Source organism: Haliotis cracherodii, unplaced genomic scaffold (assembly GCF_022045235.1).
Source record: "Haliotis cracherodii isolate W230 unplaced genomic scaffold, xgHalCrac1.p SCAF_1, whole genome shotgun sequence".
NCBI lineage: Eukaryota > Metazoa > Mollusca > Gastropoda > Lepetellida > Haliotidae > Haliotis > Haliotis cracherodii.
The window spans coordinates 48,024,171-48,044,153 of record NW_027266264.1 but is presented as its reverse complement, the minus strand read 5'-3'; the positions used below and the strand labels follow the sequence as shown (position 1 = coordinate 48,044,153).

At 37.8% G+C, this 19,983-nt stretch overlaps 1 protein-coding gene across 1 annotated transcript; it reads left to right on the top strand.

The window, feature by feature from the left end:
- The first annotated feature begins 1,431 nt into the window (after window positions 1-1,431).
- Window positions 1,432-16,752, top strand: LOC139464944 (putative ammonium transporter 3). The gene is made up of 9 exons (XM_071246573.1): window positions 1,432-1,983; window positions 7,594-7,776; window positions 11,155-11,235; window positions 11,387-11,669; window positions 12,179-12,250; window positions 12,635-12,694; window positions 13,128-13,204; window positions 14,099-14,325; window positions 15,803-16,752. The coding sequence occupies exons 1-9, from the start codon at window positions 1,746-1,748 to the stop codon at window positions 16,139-16,141; spliced, it is 1,560 nt and encodes a 519-aa protein (XP_071102674.1). The 5' UTR covers window positions 1,432-1,745; the 3' UTR covers window positions 16,142-16,752.
- Window positions 16,753-19,983: the final 3,231 nt, after the last annotated feature.

The following is a 19,983-nucleotide window of genomic DNA, read 5'->3' as shown; positions in this document are numbered from 1 at the left end:
CTACGAAATCGAGCTCAAACGGCGAATCAAATTGCTGCAAACAGTCATCGGGTTACTTGAGTTCGAGTTACGGGTCAGACGATTAGAGCTAATCGCCATGTTCGACGGTCACGTGTTGTGCCGTGCCTTACAAAATCGTCATATGGTCAACAGACGTCAATGGTGTACACAACATCGAAACTGGGGTAATCGTTGCTGGTCACGTGATTAGTGCCGATTCACTTTGCACTTCCTTGATAGGCGTGGTCGAGTCGACCGTCATGCCAAAGTCATCCTGAGACCTCCTGACAGATTTGGCGTTGTATCGGACTGACGGAATCCCACTGCTTATTGTGCAAGGAGGGGTCACGAGGCTGTACCATCGGGACACATACTAACACCCTATGGCGTGTGGGTCGAAATTGTGAGGTGAGGTGAAATTGGGTTTAACGTCGCGTCCAAGATTATTGCAGTTATATGGCGATGTGCATGCATGTGTGTGTGTGTGTGTGTTTGTGTGTGTGTGTGTGTGTGTGTGTGTGTGTGTGTGTTGCTGCTTGTACTAGTCCGGACTGATGCCAATTTAGAGTGCTAGCTCACTGAGATACCATGCTGCAGTACCATCTTTAAACGTCATTTGGAATAACGCGGCCCCAGACATTCCGCTCTCCTGGCGGACGCTCTACCACTAGACCACGGAGACGATCCCGGGTCGACGTTGTGTCTTTCAGGTCGGCATCGTTCACGATGATATCATCTACTGCCATACTTCACGACCGGCTGTAATGTGTACCCAATTTGTTTTTTATTATCACACAACTATTACTCGAAAAAAATATATCTTCCAATTTTGGACATTTTAAGTTATTTCGAGAATCCCATACAAGAGTATATTTATTTATGCAAAGAATATTTTGTAAAAACATTCCTATCATCATAATGCATAGGTCACTTCATTTCATTGTTCGGGTGCAAAATTACTTCAAGAGTTTTATAAGAGACTAATGATGTAACTACCTTTACGACTAATGGTGTACCCATTACCTGTTTCAATCTGCTACTTGCATATGTGAGTATAAACATGTCAGTGACAGTGATGCATAAATGAATATACATATGTATTTGTATGCACGACTAACATCGTAATTCCTATCATGGAATCATTTAAAGTATAAAAATATACAAAAAGACATTATGCTCCAGAAGGAACACATGCTAACCGATAAACTCTATGATCTACACCAACAGCGATCGTGGGATGTAATTTGCCTCAGATTAGTGGCATGGCACCGACACAGCATGCTTTGTGTAGCTCGTGCTGATCACGGATTGGCGATCGATCTATCCTCAGCCACTCAGGTAAGAGACATTTGCTCCCTTTAGCTTGGGTTATTCGCTAGGATGCGTCAATCCGTGCATGTGTTGTCTCTATCAATATAATGGACACAGGATTCTTCATTGAAGTGGTTTACAACTTGAAGTCAAGTATTTTTTATCTTGTCGCTGTTGTAAAGTTTGGGATTACCTTTAACCAGAACAGGTGTGTTAGACATAAGGATCAGTGATGATGTGTGATGAAGTATAAGGATGTAGCTCCACTGGACAAAACATGTTGACCATCTGTGAATTGAGTATGGATTAATACAGTTTGTTGTTATAACAATTATGCGTTTTCATGTGACATTTCAATACATTTTCCAATTTAGACAAAGTGTTCGCGTGTTATCCAAGACAGATATATAAATATTCTTGTTCATATAAAATATATGAGTGTCTGGCCTCCGACAAACTGTGACGTTTCTAGTCCAAGTTACAACTGGTGCAACATGGCGACAAATACCAGCTCGCTAGAAATTACGACTATGTCACCATTTCCCGACAACACGTCGTCGATGACCACAGTCCAATCTTCAACAAAGGCTGCAGATGTCCAGAACGCGCCAACTTGGGACGATGCTACATGGATTCTAACAAGTTCCTTCATCATATTTACCATGCAGTCAGGTAGGGTCATTTCGTTACTGCTACGGTATGGGTAAATTGTTTGAAATAGCAATGGATTCACTTCAAAGATACAAGTAGATCTGCATTGTTTGGACTGAACTGCTTGCATGAATTACAAATCTCGCTGCTACTGTAAGTTACTTATTCATATGTGTAAAACAGATATAGCCTGATACGCTTAAATTTTGTAAATAAAAAAGAAATCAATTCAGATGAAATTGTTCGGATCTTACATGTAAGTGTTGTAACATAACATAACATAATTTGTAGGGATATACATTGTATATTGATACGTGTAAGCACTGCTAATATAGGATCAGCCAGTAAAGTCAAACATTCAAATTGTCAAAGTATTGATACGGATATTGTTTTGTTTTTATTCTGTCAACTATGAATCTGTGGTTCTTTGAATCGATTGTGTGATCGATATTCCCCAGTGGAATTTTCCCCAGCCTTTTCAGCGTGCAGGAACTGCACTCATATATAATGGAGAATGTCTTTAATTCCATGAGGACTAATTTACAGGAAGTGTATAGCACAGATAAGTTATGAAGTATTCTAAACATTTGGAAATTATTCGATGCTGATTGGTCGATCAGGGGTTGTCAAATCACAATAAAACTCCTCCTGATTGAAACAGCCGATTTTACGGCCGCATCACCGCGGAAGTTGACGTCATATTTTTTGCCTCACAATTAGATATATGACGTCGTAATGATGACGTGCAGTGTAGAACGAAAGCTTTGCAGAGCTTGCTTCGTTTTCTGTAAGGGTGACCACCTCGTGTTAGCCTACCAAGTTGCCGTGATTATATGCTTTCGATAATTGTCATATGTTCGAGCGAAGTATTATGATGAAACAAACTGCTTGAGCATATACAGCGCCAATTTTTGTTTAAAGGTTGTGTCACGGAGCTGTGCTCCAGGTACCAGGGTGCTAGTAAACAAGAATAAACTAATAATAAGTAACGTGGTAATAGGTTCATAGGTTTAATACTATCAGTTATTGTATCAAAAGAAATATAAATAACCAAAAGCCAAATTTACACTGACAATGATCACTGATTACTAATATTTAAATCAGAGCAAATACACAAGCTGACTATCAGACAGACAGATAGAACTTTCTTTTTTCTCTGGCCGTGAACCATGACCTACGAGGCTTACAATACATGTAAATAGTGTGTATATACCAGATTGTGGACAGGGTAGACATTGAGTACAATAGTTACAGAAATACAGTGATATTGAAATTACTTGGAGGACTTAAATTGTTTTATTTTACTATTGCAAAATCTATTGAGATTCTAGATATACAAACTTTTTGGCTCAAGAAAAGAGATGCAATTTCAGAATATTCGGGATGATGTGTGAAGTATGCTGGCAGATGTCTGATGTTTTCGTTGCTGAAAAAAGTACAGACCTATATATAGTGGAATTCATCTCCAATATGCCTTTGATTACAGAGTGGACAGCTTCTTTCATACAATGGTACAAGTACAATAGAAGCATTCTACATTTTACATCCAAATTTTAAGGTATTCCTCAAATGATATACGGTCTTTCAAAATCTTATAAGATGAGATTTTTGATGAGTTTGTAATTGTATTGTTTCAGACCTGTAAACATTTGTCTTTCAATCGAATCCGCATTGTGACAGCCAAACATCACCAGATACCAGATCTTCTAGTATTTATTTTACATAAGTAACCCATTTATTTTTACAGATAGCAGAATTCACATCATGTAGTGATAATTTAAACACTATATGTGACAACTTCGCAGATTTGGATTTCACTAATGTTTACCAATAACAAAGCACACTTAATTCAACATATACGGATAACGGGAAAGTTTCCCCCTGTAACATAGTAAGTGGTATGCAGTTTTTAACTTTCAATTTTTGAGAAGCGTGACTGCAGATTTTCGAGTATTGCACTGTTGCCCGTGCTCCATATTTCCTAGCCGTGAAGAAATATTGGTTTACAATACATTCAAATTATAAAAAAAATTGGCATTGGAATGATAAATTAAGTAAACGACTTTGTTTCAGTACAAAAAACATAACTTTGTAGCTTTGTAAGCAAGTTGTTTCTTACATGTGACGAATTTGTTATTTTTCGATAGTATTATTCCTAGATACTTATATTAGAATTCGTTAGTATTTTCAACACCTGAATTATTTATAGTGAAGACAATTCTATTATCTTTTTTGGATTTACAGAACACTTCAAAGTTATCCAATGTGTTTTGCAGTTCTCTAGAACTAGTGTCTAAAATGACAATATCGTTGCATACAACAGAACAACAGAATACATTTAAAAGCACACATATATCTTTTCTCAAATGTAAGTTTCTTCACTATAGGATCAATGTCTGTTGATGAGAAGGCGGCCATCGAATCCAATTCTTCGATTAGTCCCATTACTGGTATTATCTAAAGTCTTCCTATCTAAGGTCTTGATCCATTTCCGGATATGTTTCACATGAAAGTATCCGCCGAGTGAACATTCATTGTAAATTCACAAAGCGAACCATGGATAAAACTCTAATACCTCAAAGTTACTAATATGGGCACAAAATAACAGTTGCAATACAGTAGTCTACTAGGCTAACGTTCTCACAAGTTACATTATCAACAAACTTATATCATCCCCAAAGCGACCGTTCATAATATACATATTGGTTGATTTACACAATTCAAGTAGTGTATAAACGTGAGCATTTACCCGGCCACAATCTCAAGAAAATCTTTGGTTGGGTATATTATATAAACTTATATATTATATAGCTCACAAAAGCAACTGTATAACAGTAATAAAATAAGTGAAGCTAAAAAACACTTTGACAAGGTATGGACAAGATCCATAGACCGGTTAACACTCTAATGAGAGAATAACCTCGGCTGGGTTAAATAGCGGGAAATAAATGCAGGGAGCTTATCCCTACAACAAATCTCTTGGACAATGAATTAGACGGAAATCGCCTGAATATCAAACTAGTTTAACAGACAAAAGACTTTAACTGGACAAGGAAATTTTAAACTTCACGAAGGTACTTGATCTACGGATTATCTAGACTCACAATCATTAAACAGGGTACTTGACCAAAAGAGTTACTTGATTCCAAATAGTTAAACAGGTACTTGGCCTACACAAGACAATCGCGGGAAGGTTGGTTATCCACGGATTACCTGAAACACTTATGAAAAACTGATACGTGTATCTCAATAAAACCAGAGTTAGACAGTACTAGATTAACACTGCCCTGTAATGTCTTACGAACAAAACCTCAGTTTCGAATGACCACTGCAGTAGACGATGGCGGTCAAGACACATGATTTTATCAAAGGTTTTATACGTGTGCGCAGACGTCGGAGAAAACAACATTTTCTGGTCAGACGTGTGTTTTTCAACATAGGCAAAACACGAAAAGCAAACTAACTTCTAAACAAAGACCGAAGATGTACGTACCAAAATATAGCGCTGAACAGAAGCGCTACCACTACAGATATACAATCAGATATGTACGCTCGTACGATTATGAGGTGGCAAAAATGACCATAAATACATAAGAAGTATCTACAAGTACTAGATGATCCCCCTCATGTGTAAAAAGTAACAAAAAACATTTCCAACACATGAATAAGGTATCAAACATATATGAAATAACATTTATCAAATTAATACATGATAACTGTGTGCAATTAGATTACTGGAAAATAAAATTTACGGGTTTACTAATTCTCTAACAAGGAATGCAAAGCCACTGGATAACGACGGCTGCCGGACAGCTGTTGTTGATGATTCCGCAATTCAAAACACTAGATTCAAACCATGCTGTTTCACTAAATATATTTGCTAACACCAAAGACAAAGACCCTTATTTAGTCATGGTAAAATGGAGATAAACATACTGTGTTTTTAATGTACAGCACCTGTAGATTTTAACCGCGCTTAGCGTAACATTAGGAACCTTACGCTTCGGTTGCAATTGACGTCACATAAAATATGAAACCTCTGTGCGGGAATAAACCTCAATTTCACTTCAAGGGTCGCATCCGTTCGCATGGTTTTCCCAAAGACAAGTTTCTTTTGTAAGCAAGAATTAGGTTGTGTGTAGGTTTCTTTGGTCTGGTTTTACATCAAATTGGTTTTTAAAAGACATTATGTGGGTGTAGTCAAACGTCTGAAATGCACACTATTTATAGTCGTTCATTCACAACCCAGACATGCTAAGTACGATGTTATTGATAGTCAAACATTACGAAACGGAAAAGAACAGAGGATTTCTTGAATGTTACAAATGGGTTTCTTACATTCACATCCGAAGGATAGGCGTGTAACAGAGGTGGTTTTGAGTCGGCGTGTATGTGTATGCGCGCGTGCGTGCGTGTGCTTGTCTTAGTCCGAACTTATATCGGTGTCATAGTGCTAGCCCACTGAAATACCATGCCCCACTTTTTTTCATGGATACACAACACAGATACATTACACTGACTCCTAGCCGGCAAGTCCATTGATTTGTCGCATTAAAACAGAGCACAAGGCAGATATCAACAAGTGGGTTTGACGCCCCCAAGAGGTCGACTCGCCGACCTTTCTGCCTCGGGCCTTACGCTCTATCCACTAGACCACGGAGGCCATTTTAAGTATGATTTCAAGTGGAGATGACATGTACCATAGTGACCAGGAGTGGCCCAGGCATTTAAAGAGCTTCGCTTCTCTTTGTAGAGTTGAGTCCTTCATGTGTGCCGGAAAACGCAGGTTCGAATCCTATATTAGCCATCATTCTGCTTCTAGGTTTGTCAGCATCATACCCGTACTCTTAGGTTTCATCAAAGTGGTGAAAGTCGACTACCTGTTTCACTTCGGATTTTCCTCCCAAGTCAAACTAACGCGCCCAGATATAAATGAAATATTATCAAGTGGCGTTAGATCTAACTCACTGATTCTATTTACATGTTTTGTATACTGTCACAAACGTGTTCTATCAAAAACAGCCAGCAGCTTACTTCCGTACTCTTATCATTTCCACATCCTACTGCATGTGGAACGGAATGGGAATTTTAATGCAATCTGTGATCAATTTATATTTATAAAAAAATGACGGTATTAAAAATGCAATCTGTGATGAATTTATACTTCCAAAAAAAATTGGTATTAACAATGCACTCATTGATCAAAATATACTTCAAAGTAGTTTACTGACGTCATATAGTGTTGTTATGCGTCAGGCTGCATGTGATTTTGACATCTTTTCTTCACGAACGGGCGCTTCAAATCCATAGCTCAAGGAAGATCGGTAACTTAAGGATAATCATGTGCACATTTGAAATTTGCTAAATCCACACACTAAAGCATACTGAAAGCACTCTATTGTGACCCAATGCATCAATGTGCACTCGAATGTCATAATTAGCTCCCTGGGGTATATGCACGGCCTGACATTGGGTAATTGGGCCTGACATTGATTCACTTACAGTTGCAGGTAACATCCTACACTAATATCGCTCTTGCCTGATAAGGCAATGTGAAGTAATTGGGATGCATTCACTAAAATATTAGTTGTGTTAATTTAAAAAACGTTTGACCACTTTGTGTTGTTTCAGGGTTTGGGCTCTTGGAGAGTGGATTTGCCGGATGTAAAAATGAAGTCAACGTCATGGCCAAAAACGTCGCGGATGTTATTTTTGGCGGAATATCCTACTGGATGTTTGGCTATGGATTAAGTTTTGGAACTGACCCAGGAACTAACGCATTTTGTGGAGTTGGGCGTTTCTTTCTAAATCCAGGTACAGTAGTATGCAATTGATCCGCATCCGTACAAAACGTCTTTCAGGGTGAGAAACATGGAGGCCACTTATCTCTATGCGTACATTGCTGTCTTGGTATGACCTCCTGTCTATTTGACTGCTCGTCAAGGGTGATAAGAGGGTGTTCTAAGATGCTTCAAAGATCAAAGAAACTTTTCGTTACGTCATAATGGACTGATGTCATAACGCTGTTCAAATTACCTCCTCCGTCAACTAACGTATCGTTGGTAATATCATTTTTTTATTACTGACGGAATCAAGATGGCGCATCCACATCATTATCAGTCGGTGAAATAGTTTATCTAAACTTGTGGAATAATTGAATGTTGTTCCGTGGGAAGATATACAGCAAGATGTCAAGCATCTTTCATACCGCGGGGTTTTCCCCCTGTGTCTGTGCCAAAGCAGCCGTAACATTTTCCGTGGCGGGCGTTGGTGCCCTTGGCCTGGGAATTATGGCTGTCTCTGGACACAGGCATGAGCAATGCTTGAAGAGTTTCACAACCACATGTACACCCGTTGCTCGGTGTAGGGCATTTAGCAACATACTGCAGTCGAACGAAACGAGTGAGTGAGTATGGTTTTACGCCGCTTTTAGCAATATTCCAGCAATATCACGGCGGGGGACACCAGAAATGGGCTTCACACATTGTACCCATGTCGGGAATCGAACCCGGGTCTTCGGCGTGACGATCCAACGCTTTAACCACTAGGCTACCCGACCGCCCCCGAACGAAACGACCGCAGTTGCTTTTCTTCCACCATGTTCGTCCCACGGCTACGCCACATCACTCCCCTAGCCACTGGTACACGTCGGTTACGGTGTCGTGTAGTGTACCCAACTCCGTAAGTACAGTATACCATGGCTTGCAGTTTCAATCTTCTTGCATTAGCGGTGGAACAAAGTTGCAATTTTTGCAACAAAAAACAAAATAACTCACAACAACCAGCCCAACCGAACGTCGGCTTAAAAGCTTGTTTACCAGTCTTAGCTCGGCGCCATAATGCACTTGTGATTGAACTGAAGCACATTGTTATAAAAGCGTTTATATAAATCCTTCTTTTTGCTGCATGGGGTTACGAATAAGCACACACAAAACGGATAATAAAATGTGACTCAGTCAAATCACAAACTACCAATTTTAGTCGTGTTTCACAATGTCCAAAACGTACTTTGTCTCTTTACGCCGGGGTACAGTCAATCAGGTGGAACAGACCGTCAGTTTGTCCTGTTCAAGGATTTTCAATTTAAGGCACCGCTTATTACAGAATTCGTTTTACACCCACCTTTAATAAAACACAAGGTTTGTTTGAAGTTAGGCATCTGAAAAAGTAATAAAGTTTTGCTGTACCCCATGTGTAGTACCCGTGAAGGCAATGCTTGTCGTAACAGGCTACTACGCTTGTCGTTAAATGCGACTAACGGTTGGTTGGTTGGTTGGTTTGTTGTTTAACGCCGCACTCAGCAATATTCCGGCTTTATGACGGCGGCTAACGGGATCGGGTGGATCAGGCACGCTGCCTTGGTTGATGCATGTCATCGTATCCCATTGCGTAGATCGATGCTCATGATATCAATCTCTGGATTGTCTGGTCCAGACTCGATTATTTACAGACCGCCGTTACATAGCTGGAATATTGCTGAGTGCGGCGTTAAACAACAAACAAACAAAACCCATTTGTTGTGTACTAAAGTATAGTTTTGTCCATACCAATTTTATTCTGACAGTGCTGTGACATGAGCGAGTCAGATTGCTTTTAAAATTAATCATGTCTAACCCTATTATGCTGTCATTCCTTCTACCTTTGTGTAGCATTGCGTGTTTGCGCTGTCCCTCCTACCCTTGAGCCCCCCTCCGTTCAATACACATCACAACATGATAGTTTCTTAAACAACTTTTTCCAGTGATGAGGAAAAAAACAATAAACAGCAGATATTGTTTGGTACAGGATATTCATTGCCGTTGACATTTAATAGAGTATTTTCGATTTTGAATTATTTTGCAATTTATCGTTCTCATTTGGAGCCAAACGTACTGTAGTTTTATCAAAATAGTTCCCTATCCTGCGATTCGAACCCAAATACGGCTGACATTTCGCTACTGATTCGAGCTCGCTACCAATTCCGAGGCCTCACGCATAGAAAGAAAGCAAATAGAAATTACTATATAGAAAATAAACTACAATATCTTCATAAATCAAATGTGCAATCGAATCTTAATTATTTCAATATCTATTCATCACTTTCCATGACGCCCTCTACATATTCTGGGTCGTAACATGGATGGACCTCTATGACAAAACCACAAGCATTGCGAATTACGGTAATAAAATGATCGAGCCACTCCATCATGTCGCTTAAGATACTGTTTTTGTGCCAAAGCTGGGCATCCACTGACAATGTGTTGGACAGTCTCATTAAATTCATTGCATAATCTACATTACATACTAACATTTTGATGCAAAATCACACATTAACGGTTTCGAGCGAGAAGAGACTGGTCCTGAGCAGCAAACAGAGTACCTTATGTGTCACTTTTCAGGCCACCCGACTTCATCCAAGGGAAGGACTCTGCATGGTTGCTGATCTTCTCAACACACTGCACATAAACTCGATGCAGTGGTCGTTTAGATAGCCTCTCCTTGAAACACTGAGTCTGGGCCGAGTTGATATGGCACTTCGCTTGTTTGACACTCATGTGTGTACCGTCCAGCAGTACAGAACCATCAACAAAATCACCATTGACATTCAGATTATGTCCCACATCCTTGGCTCGTTTAACAAAACTATGGAATTCCTTGTTTTCATCATAATTCTTGACATGCTTCACAAGATGAAAAGACAACAAAATGTGTACAAAATTGCACAATACAATCTATCACGAAGAGCCTCCACGTTAATCAAACCACACCCTCCCAGTATAGTTGGTAAATATGATAAGCGATTGAGGGAAAAACGAGGGTGGTGGGTTCTATTGTCTGACATGATTCTTCGTGTGAGGATGTCAAAACCCTGAATTTCTTGTTTCGTCAATTCAACCACACACAAAAAATACGGGTACAGCATATGGCTTTAACTTCAGCTCTGACTTCAGCTCTGATTTTCTTAAGCCTACATTTGTACTCTGCCCGAATTCGAGTTTGTCCTTGATATGGGCATTCTGGAGTTTTCCTTAATCTGCATCCCTAAGTACGCATGGGCCTGACCTTCCACGAGATAGTCAAAAACTCCTTCCCCAGGTAAACAGGATTATTATTATTATTATTATTATTATTATTATTATTATTATTATTATTATTATATTTATATTGTTGTTGCTATTGTTGTTGTTGCATGTATTGTTATTGTATTTATAGATGACTCTGTAATGGGCGAGGAGTACTCTCGGTTCGTATTTCAAGCTTCATTTGCTACAACAGCTACAACAATTGTTTCAGGTAAGTGAGAAAATGTTTTTACTTGAATTTAAAAAACACGTCTAAAACCTGCAACATTTTGGGCTTTCCTCCCACATCAAGTTGACACGCCGTGATATAACTGGAATACTGTTCGAAGGGGCGTATAAACCCAACTCACTCACTGTTTCAGGAGCTATGGCGGAAAGAACCAAATTTACAGCGTACATTATATTTTCCTTTTTCAACACATTTGTGTATTGCTTCCCGGCGCATTGGGTGTGGGCGGAGACAGGATTCCTGAAGAATTTAGACGTCGTCGATGTAGCTGGGGACGGGCCTGTCCATGTGGTGGGTGGCACCACGGCCCTAGTGGCGGCTATCATGATCAAACCCAGGGTGGACAGATTCACAAGCAAGAACAACCATCGCATGGGGAACCCAACAAATGCTTTATTAGGAACATTCATGTTATGGTAGGTATATATGTTTGATCTATGCTCTGAGATGAAGCATACAATCTTGTTGAAAACAAAGTTGTGTTGTCTCGAATTTTTTCGAGCTTTTGGACAATCATAATATCAAGTAGGATTTAAAGGATAATATTTAGTATATGCGTCTACTCATTAACATAACAAAATATGTTCATATGCAAACGGAATTACACGCGAGGATTCTGTGTGAGAATATGTCCCCGCGTAGCTCACCATACTTGTAAGAGGAGACTAAAGAGGAACAAGTGTCACAATGTATGAATTGACTGGTTGTGTTCATCGTGGTTCGACGACATGGATCTTTACTCGCGCTGTCATCGGATTGCCTGATTCAGACAACAGACCGTCTTGGCCATTGTATGGCTGTGATTCTGCTGATTTTGCCCTGAATAACTTTACACACCTTTTTCTCAGCGCAAACGATAGTTTGTGTTCGCCGTGGAAACCCTACTTTCATAATGGTTTAACGCCTAATGAATTATTATTTTCAGGTGGGGATGGCTTGCGTTTAACTGTGGGAGCACATATGGCATAAGTGATGGCAAATGGAAAATCGCTGCCAGGTAACTAACACACAGTTTTAAAGAACAATGTATTCACCTTCCTGTAATCTTTAACTTTATATTACGTGTGTCTTTTTCTTGGTGTTTTGCCAACAATACACGAAAAACAAGGACTGGTCGTCTCGAAGTCTGTATTATGTATATGAATGGTTATTAATGGTAAACTGCGGTATGGTAACTCACTTGGCAGGCACTATAAAACCGGCATGAATCCAGATCAATACAAGCACCAACACACACACACACACACACACACACACACACACACACTTGCACTTTTAAAGTCCAATAATGTTGAACGACGTTAAACCCCAAATCATTTTCAAAATCATTTCACATAACTACACGTTCACAAATAATTTACCAATAAGATCTTTTTTTCAGGAGTGCTGCCACTACCCTAATGTCTGCCTCGGGTGGTGGTATAACGGCATTCATCGCCAGGTAAATTAGTATTTTGTTAGTCTTTGTCAGAGCTATCAGTGCCATAACGACAGTCAATCTTTTGTGATAGATTGTCTCACAACATGGTATGGTATTCATGACTCCTGGTGAATCTTTATCCAGAATGTATTTCCGAGCTGACTAATAAGTCTAAAACGTGAATCAATAGTTCCACGGCAATCCACCTTTATCGGTTATCTGTACAAGCGTAAACAATATCCTACGAGAATGTTTACTACTGCTCAAATCTTTCTATAAAATGTTAAGAAAAGTAATGATTTTTCAGCAACATATTATTAATCGCAAACAGAAATTCCAACGATTTCAATGCAAATGATTCACAAGTGCATGAGAGCAAATTCATTTCTTTCATAATTGTGGCAGTTTCTGTTCGAGAAATATTTGTATAAATTGTCCAAACAATTATTTTCAGTTTTATTGTCAACAAGAGGATTTTTGAAATCGGCTACATTGTGAATGGAGTGTTGGGTGCCTTGGTCTCAATAACGGGTGAGTTTTTATTATAACGATTGGATTCTAGTGTCCTAAAGACGAGCCTTTATTAATTTAATAGGAACGACTCATGTATCCAATTTATGCATTTTGATAAGAATATTTACGAAGATATTTCGGAATGTTTAGATTTATTCAATATGGAATTTAATGGCCGATCCACGAGAAGTACGTCGTATACATGTAGTTTAACCATTCATGTGATGCAAGATTTTAAAACTTAAATGAACACGTGAATGTTCAACATTTTCAGACAAATTGTATGTATTGCAATTTCTTTTTAAGAGAAACGACAACGTTTAAATGAAAGTGTCTTACATGATTGTCAGGCTAGAACACGTGCAATATCTTTACACGTTGATGAATATAATCAATAACAACATGACCACAAATTAACACCTTAGAATTCGGTTTGAAGAAGTAATACTTTTGATGGCAGCGACAAGACAGTTGTGTACACGTACAAATGTATATGATTAATGATTTGTTGACTGGGATAAAATCAAATAGGATTGTTTATCGATCGTTTGGTAGCTATCACTTCGTGGTAAACATATGGGCATGCACGGGATGCAAGGGTGCGGTGTGACGCTCGAGCACGTGATGGCCGAGAGCATCTGTGGATTTTGACTTGACGTTTGATGTTCGAAGCTGTCATTCCATAAGTCAACACTGTTTTACTTGTTTATCGTATGTATGTATGTGTGTATGTGTAGGGGGGGGGGGGGGTGTATGTAGAAATGGGTGAGGCACTGTTCGTACCGCACATTCTCAATTTATACATGTACCTTATTCTTATGTATTGTGATATATATATACATTATATCATGTTCTCTTGGTACTTAACCAATATTATGTATATATATGTTTTCAAACTACCTTGTACTGCAGCTATCTGCGCGGTGACTGGCACATGGGAATCCCTCATCATCGGAGCCATCGGTGCCTTGTTAGCCTGCGCAGCTGAAGCTCTCTTACACCGTTTGCACATCGATGACCCAGTGGGAGCATTTCCGGTTCATGGAGTTTGCGGGGCATGGGGATTACTCGCACCTGGATTCTTTGCACACGAGGACAGGATAACTATGTCGTTTTCAAAGCGCAACGGTTTAGTACGGGTAAGAACCTACTTTATGTCATGAACACTAAAATACGAAAATAATAACAGGATAATACCGCAAACATTATTTTGTTTCTTTTCGGGGCAAAAATGTAAAGAATTTTACTGCGAATACAATTTCTTCAAGATCTGTTTCTTTTTCTCGTTTTTTTCTTGCATAATTACTATATTTCGGCATCTACATCGTTTAAGCCAGGTTTATCTGCAGTATAAACATAATTGTAGTAGTTCGCAAATTCATTCGCTGTCAATGTACCATCTGTAATGTCAGCACCTGTGTCTGTAATTGTGCCTTTAAACATCTTTCTAATGTCCTGTTTTCTTGATGGCAGCAGTATTTAACCTTCTTCATATGATTAATTTTATTTGTGATTGCTATACTTCTTACATTCTTTAATGATTAACATTCTGTGTTTCGATAATTCTGCTAGTTACTTTTCGTCTATATTTTTGGTATTTTATTCTTAAGGAATCTTCTCAGTCGTTTTAATTTTGTTATTAAGTATGATGAAAAGTATATTGTTCTACGTCCAATTTTGCACCCCAAATAAAGTTTCTAAAAATATAAATTCATTAATGTCAAGTTTAATGTCTAAGTTATTTGTTTCAGCAAGTTGAGTCTTTTTTTATCTGAGTATTCATCTTTAGTGTCTTTCAAGATAGAAAGCATTCGAAGTGTTAGATTGCGGGTAACTATTTCCTCTTTCTTGACTAAGTGTATTTGAATAGATTAATATAATGTAACCGCAGAATGATCTGATTTATATCCCAGTACAATTTTCCATTCTAGCGTCATATTAGAGAGAAATCAAGTTTCTGCTTGTTGTCTGGTTTCATCCACCATGTCTATTTCTTTATTCCTGATTTAATTCCGACTATACATCCATCAAATTTTATTATTCTATTTTGTCTAAAAGTATCTGGATTTAGGATTATTAATGTTTCTATAATTCTATCGCAACTTAATGCAGTCAGTGGAAGTACAACTTGACAACATCGGAAACGATGTATGACGGCAATTATTTAAGGAGATCGATGGCATTGGGCGATCTGTTAAGGGAGGTTGCATTGTCTTAGACTTTTTTCTTGGTAATATAAGATACCGCGTTCTCAAATGCTACGTGTGGGCTCAGATGTTCAGAATCCGTTTACTGTTCTCAGCACATCTTCACCAATGGACTGACCAAGTACTAGTTTACCGTGTTGTTGATTGGCCTAGGGCTTATTCTAACCGCGGTTTTCTTTACGTTCCACCATTACCAGAAGGTTAATTGGAACATTTACTGACAAAACACAAGACAACTTACTGGTGGAAAAAATGTTTACACACAACCATTCTTTCATATAAATATTGACATCGTACATATCGACGGTGCAAAAAATGTAACATGCGTTTTCAATGTTGTCAAATGTCCAATATTAGGCAATTTCAAAAGATTTTGATCTCTATTGAATATCTTCTCTTACTTTTTCAGGGCGGAGGGTTCTACCTCCTTGGAGTACAACTTTTAGCGCTATTAACACTAGTGGCGTGGTCGGCGTTTATTTCGTTTGTGTTCCTGAAGATCATTGATCTCACAGTGGGACTCCGACTGTCCCCAGAGGACGAACTGTTAGGAGCGGACTTCGTGGAACACAATATAGGAAGCAACCGTCAGATGATCGAGGTGAAGGCATCGGATAGGGTAAACAACCAGAACAAGATAGAGCCAACAAAGATTGAAAATGGTGTCGAAGAGAGGACGAAGGAAAACAACAAACCATACTCATCCCAAATATGTTTGATAAGTTACAGAGCCAACAACGAGATGTGATCATAACCGAGCAAGATAATGTTGACTGACTTCGATAATAAGGAGAAACTCCTTATCAACAAGAGAATTTCCTCTTGGTGCTTGCGTTATCTGATACACATCATGATGATGAGGATGATAAAGCTGTGATTCCAGGAAGTTAAACCTTTCATGCAAACGTTCATATTTGTCCCAAGAGTAGGAACATTGCGAAGTCAAATCGAAGCGACACACTCGAAAGTCCAACACGTACCTTGATTAATTCCCCACCACTTTTATGTATGCAACCTGAATGCATTTATTAACATTGTGATATATTGGACGGCTTATGTTAGTTTCAGTCGGTGGAAGAGGATTGACAAGTGGGCTCGGTAAGGACAAAACATAAGAGGGAATTAGGTTTTGTTGAGGAATCCTGTATTTGTTTGATCTTAACGTAGAGCCACCCACTGTTACTGAATTCACAAAGCATCAAATACGTAACTATATATTCAGATTTGGAACACCTACTTTACTATGTGAGTAAACAATATGAAAAAAGTGAATAATCTACCTTCACCAGACGAAAATGCATATTATCTACCTTCACCAGACGAAAATGCCTCTTGACTGTGATGTATAATGTAAAATACTGTGCTTCTATATATGTTCACTATATGTAAATAGTAATTGTTATACAATCAACAGTTTTCACGTTCAGTTGTGACATTGTGACTGTGTGAATGAATGTGTTTAACAATATTCTAACCTTTTTTCTGTGGTCTGTAGGTAAACAGCCCACTAATGCAGTCAATGTAGAATGACACAATGAGCCACTTCACATTTTGTGCTCACACAATTGTCACCAAAGCCGCCTCTTGGTTTTAGTTTAAACATATCTAACTTGGGCACAAGTTATGACTACTTCATTAGATCGCCTTCTCCTATAGATTTACAAGTATGCTTTTTAACAACTCATACATTAATGACAGAAAGGGAAAAGAGAAATAGATAAACTTTTTTTTTTCTTTAAATATATATGTACATTCCTAAAGATGTTTTCGATGACATGATTAGGTAAATCTGCATTGTCAACTAGCATGAAATTAATATTGACATCACAAGTATATTTCACAATTAACGAAAGTGAGTGAATAAAATCGTTTCCAGGTAATTTTTAAAAAAATAGACATTTCCCAGGGCAGCCACATCGACGGTTTGGATCCTCGTTTAAACTTATCTTAATTAATCATGTTTAATTCAATATCACCATGTCTTAATAATTATTGTGTATGTACAAAGTATAATGAATATTTTTCTGAGACCATATGAGAAACACGATGGGACTGTAGATTTAGCATCTTTGGTGTAGTTTTAATGACTGAATCAATATGACATGACCACTTGCCTGATGACGACAAAATAACACCCAGGTGTTTGTGTGTTTTTACATTTTTAGTTTTTTCTTCATCCAAAAAAATAATTTGGAGTTCGATGCAGTCCTTTTGTGGAAAACAGAATTCGATTTTGTTTTGCTGAGATTATTAAGAATTAGCCTGTCTGGAGCCCATTCGTTAATTTTGTTTAGATTACTATTCGTAGTAGTTTTAAATTATATGCCCGGGGATGTATCGTCACCACATTGTCTTGTTAAACGGGTCAGTTTATCAGTTATATCATTGATGTACACACAAACACAGGAAAAAAACTAAAACCGAACTATGTGGTACACTTGAATTTAGGTACCCGTTATCAGTTAAATATTAACATATGACTTTACTTGCTACTGTATGTTTTAAATTGTACTACTTATGCGATCTGAAGCTTTATTGAAAGTGAGATAATATATTATATAACTTAGTTGACACGTAGCAATCTTTACAATCCTGTTATCACATAGGGATTTACATCTCTTTTCGCAAGCATGGTAAATATATAGGCACAACATTTTCACATTATAGATATCATTTGTGAGAAGAAGTTTCTTAAAATTAAGAATATTAACATGTAAATGTTGAAATGAAATTCATCTTCTACACCGATTTTACATAATTATGGACATATTCTCAGGGAAATGTCAATTTTTGCCACCCACTTTCGTTTATCTTTGTCGTAGCCCTTCTCTGAATTGAACTAATATTTTTCGAAGCTTGACGTAAACAATAACATTTAGGTATTTCTCGGGTGCATGCAAGATTTTAAGTTTCCTATATAAACTATAGCTTGAACTCCCTTCAAGTATCGATCTCCAATTTTGATATAAAAAATAACTATTGTGCGTATCTTTAAAATATTAGTAACATATACGGAATTCCAACAGTCTGTGACAGCCGAACAAACCCAAATCCATACGAGAAAAGTAAATGTCAGATTTCGGAAGCTGTCCAGCATTGCCCATATGTAATAACACATTATAAGCTTTTCGTGCATTGACAAAAGTTTTAGCCAATATTTGATGCTGCAGGCAGATAACTTTATATAAATTGGAAAACGGCTGCATTCACCATACGCTATTGCATTCGATGTTCGTTGTCCAACCTTTAAGTATACATGATGTCAGGTGTATTATCTCAATACTAACAAATCTTTCGAATCCCCAAACTTCCGAAGCATACACGAGGATTGGTTGTACCAGGCTGTTTTACAGTTATCTCCATTCGTGCTTTCCTTCCACGTAATGAGAGGTCAAAGAGAGCCTTTTTCCAACAGAAACAGAAAGCCAAAATTTTACTATTTCATAAAACTTTCATGCATTTCCCCATATCGTACCAAACATTTCTTGATGATAACCTACCCCCCTTTACTACAATGTTAGACTTATTTAAATTACCGTTGACTTCACTTTTCTGTACACATAACTAATGTATTTAATTGACATATTTGTATATTCTCATTTGGCTAAATAGTTCAGCTGTACGATATTTTACATTTGGCAATCTCGTCATCACCATCTGCTACCGATGAAAATAGATGCTTCTCTAAATCTGAGCATATATTTGGACTTTCGTCTTTATCATACCTGCGCAGAGGGGGAATAGATTATGTCTTATCTGAATTCTTCACTAAACATCAAACAATTTTCAATACGAAGATATATTTTCTAAGCAGAGTTCTCTCAAGTGGAAGAATACATCACCCTTGCATAATATTTCATATTATTTACTATGTTTTTATTATGTCTATGTTTTTTGCGCTATGTTCTGTCTCTGTCCTTTTTTGGTTTGTTTATCCGGCAATTTTAAGTACCTTATTCCTTTTCCTCATTTCTCACCGTAATTCACAATCACACCATGGTTTATCGTTTGGTCGTATTGTAACTTACATTTTTTATATTTAAATTTTGAGTAAAGACATTCAATATATTCATCAATATATACCTAAACATTTTTTAAATGGATCAGTCCAATTGATCTTATTCAGCTCTTCCATATAACACCATACATTTCCAGTAAATGATGATTCGGTTGATAAATGTGTTTTCATTAATATATACGTGCCTCAATAGTCAATAATCAAATCAGTCATTCCAGATTCATCGACAGAAACATCTTCACTTACAGTTATCAAATCTAGTAAAGTGCTCGTTGCTTCAGAAATGCGCGTTGGTTCATTTATCAAATTCCCTACATTTTTCCTGTCTTACATATCATTAACAAGTCAGTCATTTTCAGTTGTCACAAGATTTTGTCACTAATATCTCCGACAACCACTAAATTAATGCAATATCGAACGCATCATCAATACTGTCGTCTTGGCGATTCCAGGAATAATTCTTATTTTACTCGGGTCTGTATAACGCACACAACACGCAATATTATTGATTTCTTAGGTAGAGATATAGAGTTTCATCATGAACATTTTCTCATACAGTCATTCTTTTATAT

Excerpts from the sequence above, each read along its gene's own strand:
- LOC139464944 (XM_071246573.1), top strand. The coding sequence starts at position 1,746 with ATGAGTGTCTGGCCTCCGACAAACTGTGACGTTTCTAGTCCAAGTTAC. Across the intron at positions 13,205-14,098 it reads TGCCTTGGTCTCAATAACGG|CTATCTGCGCGGTGACTGGC; the intron begins GTGAGTTTTTAT and ends CTTGTACTGCAG. Across the intron at positions 14,326-15,802 it reads AGCGCAACGGTTTAGTACGG|GGCGGAGGGTTCTACCTCCT; the intron begins GTAAGAACCTAC and ends TTACTTTTTCAG.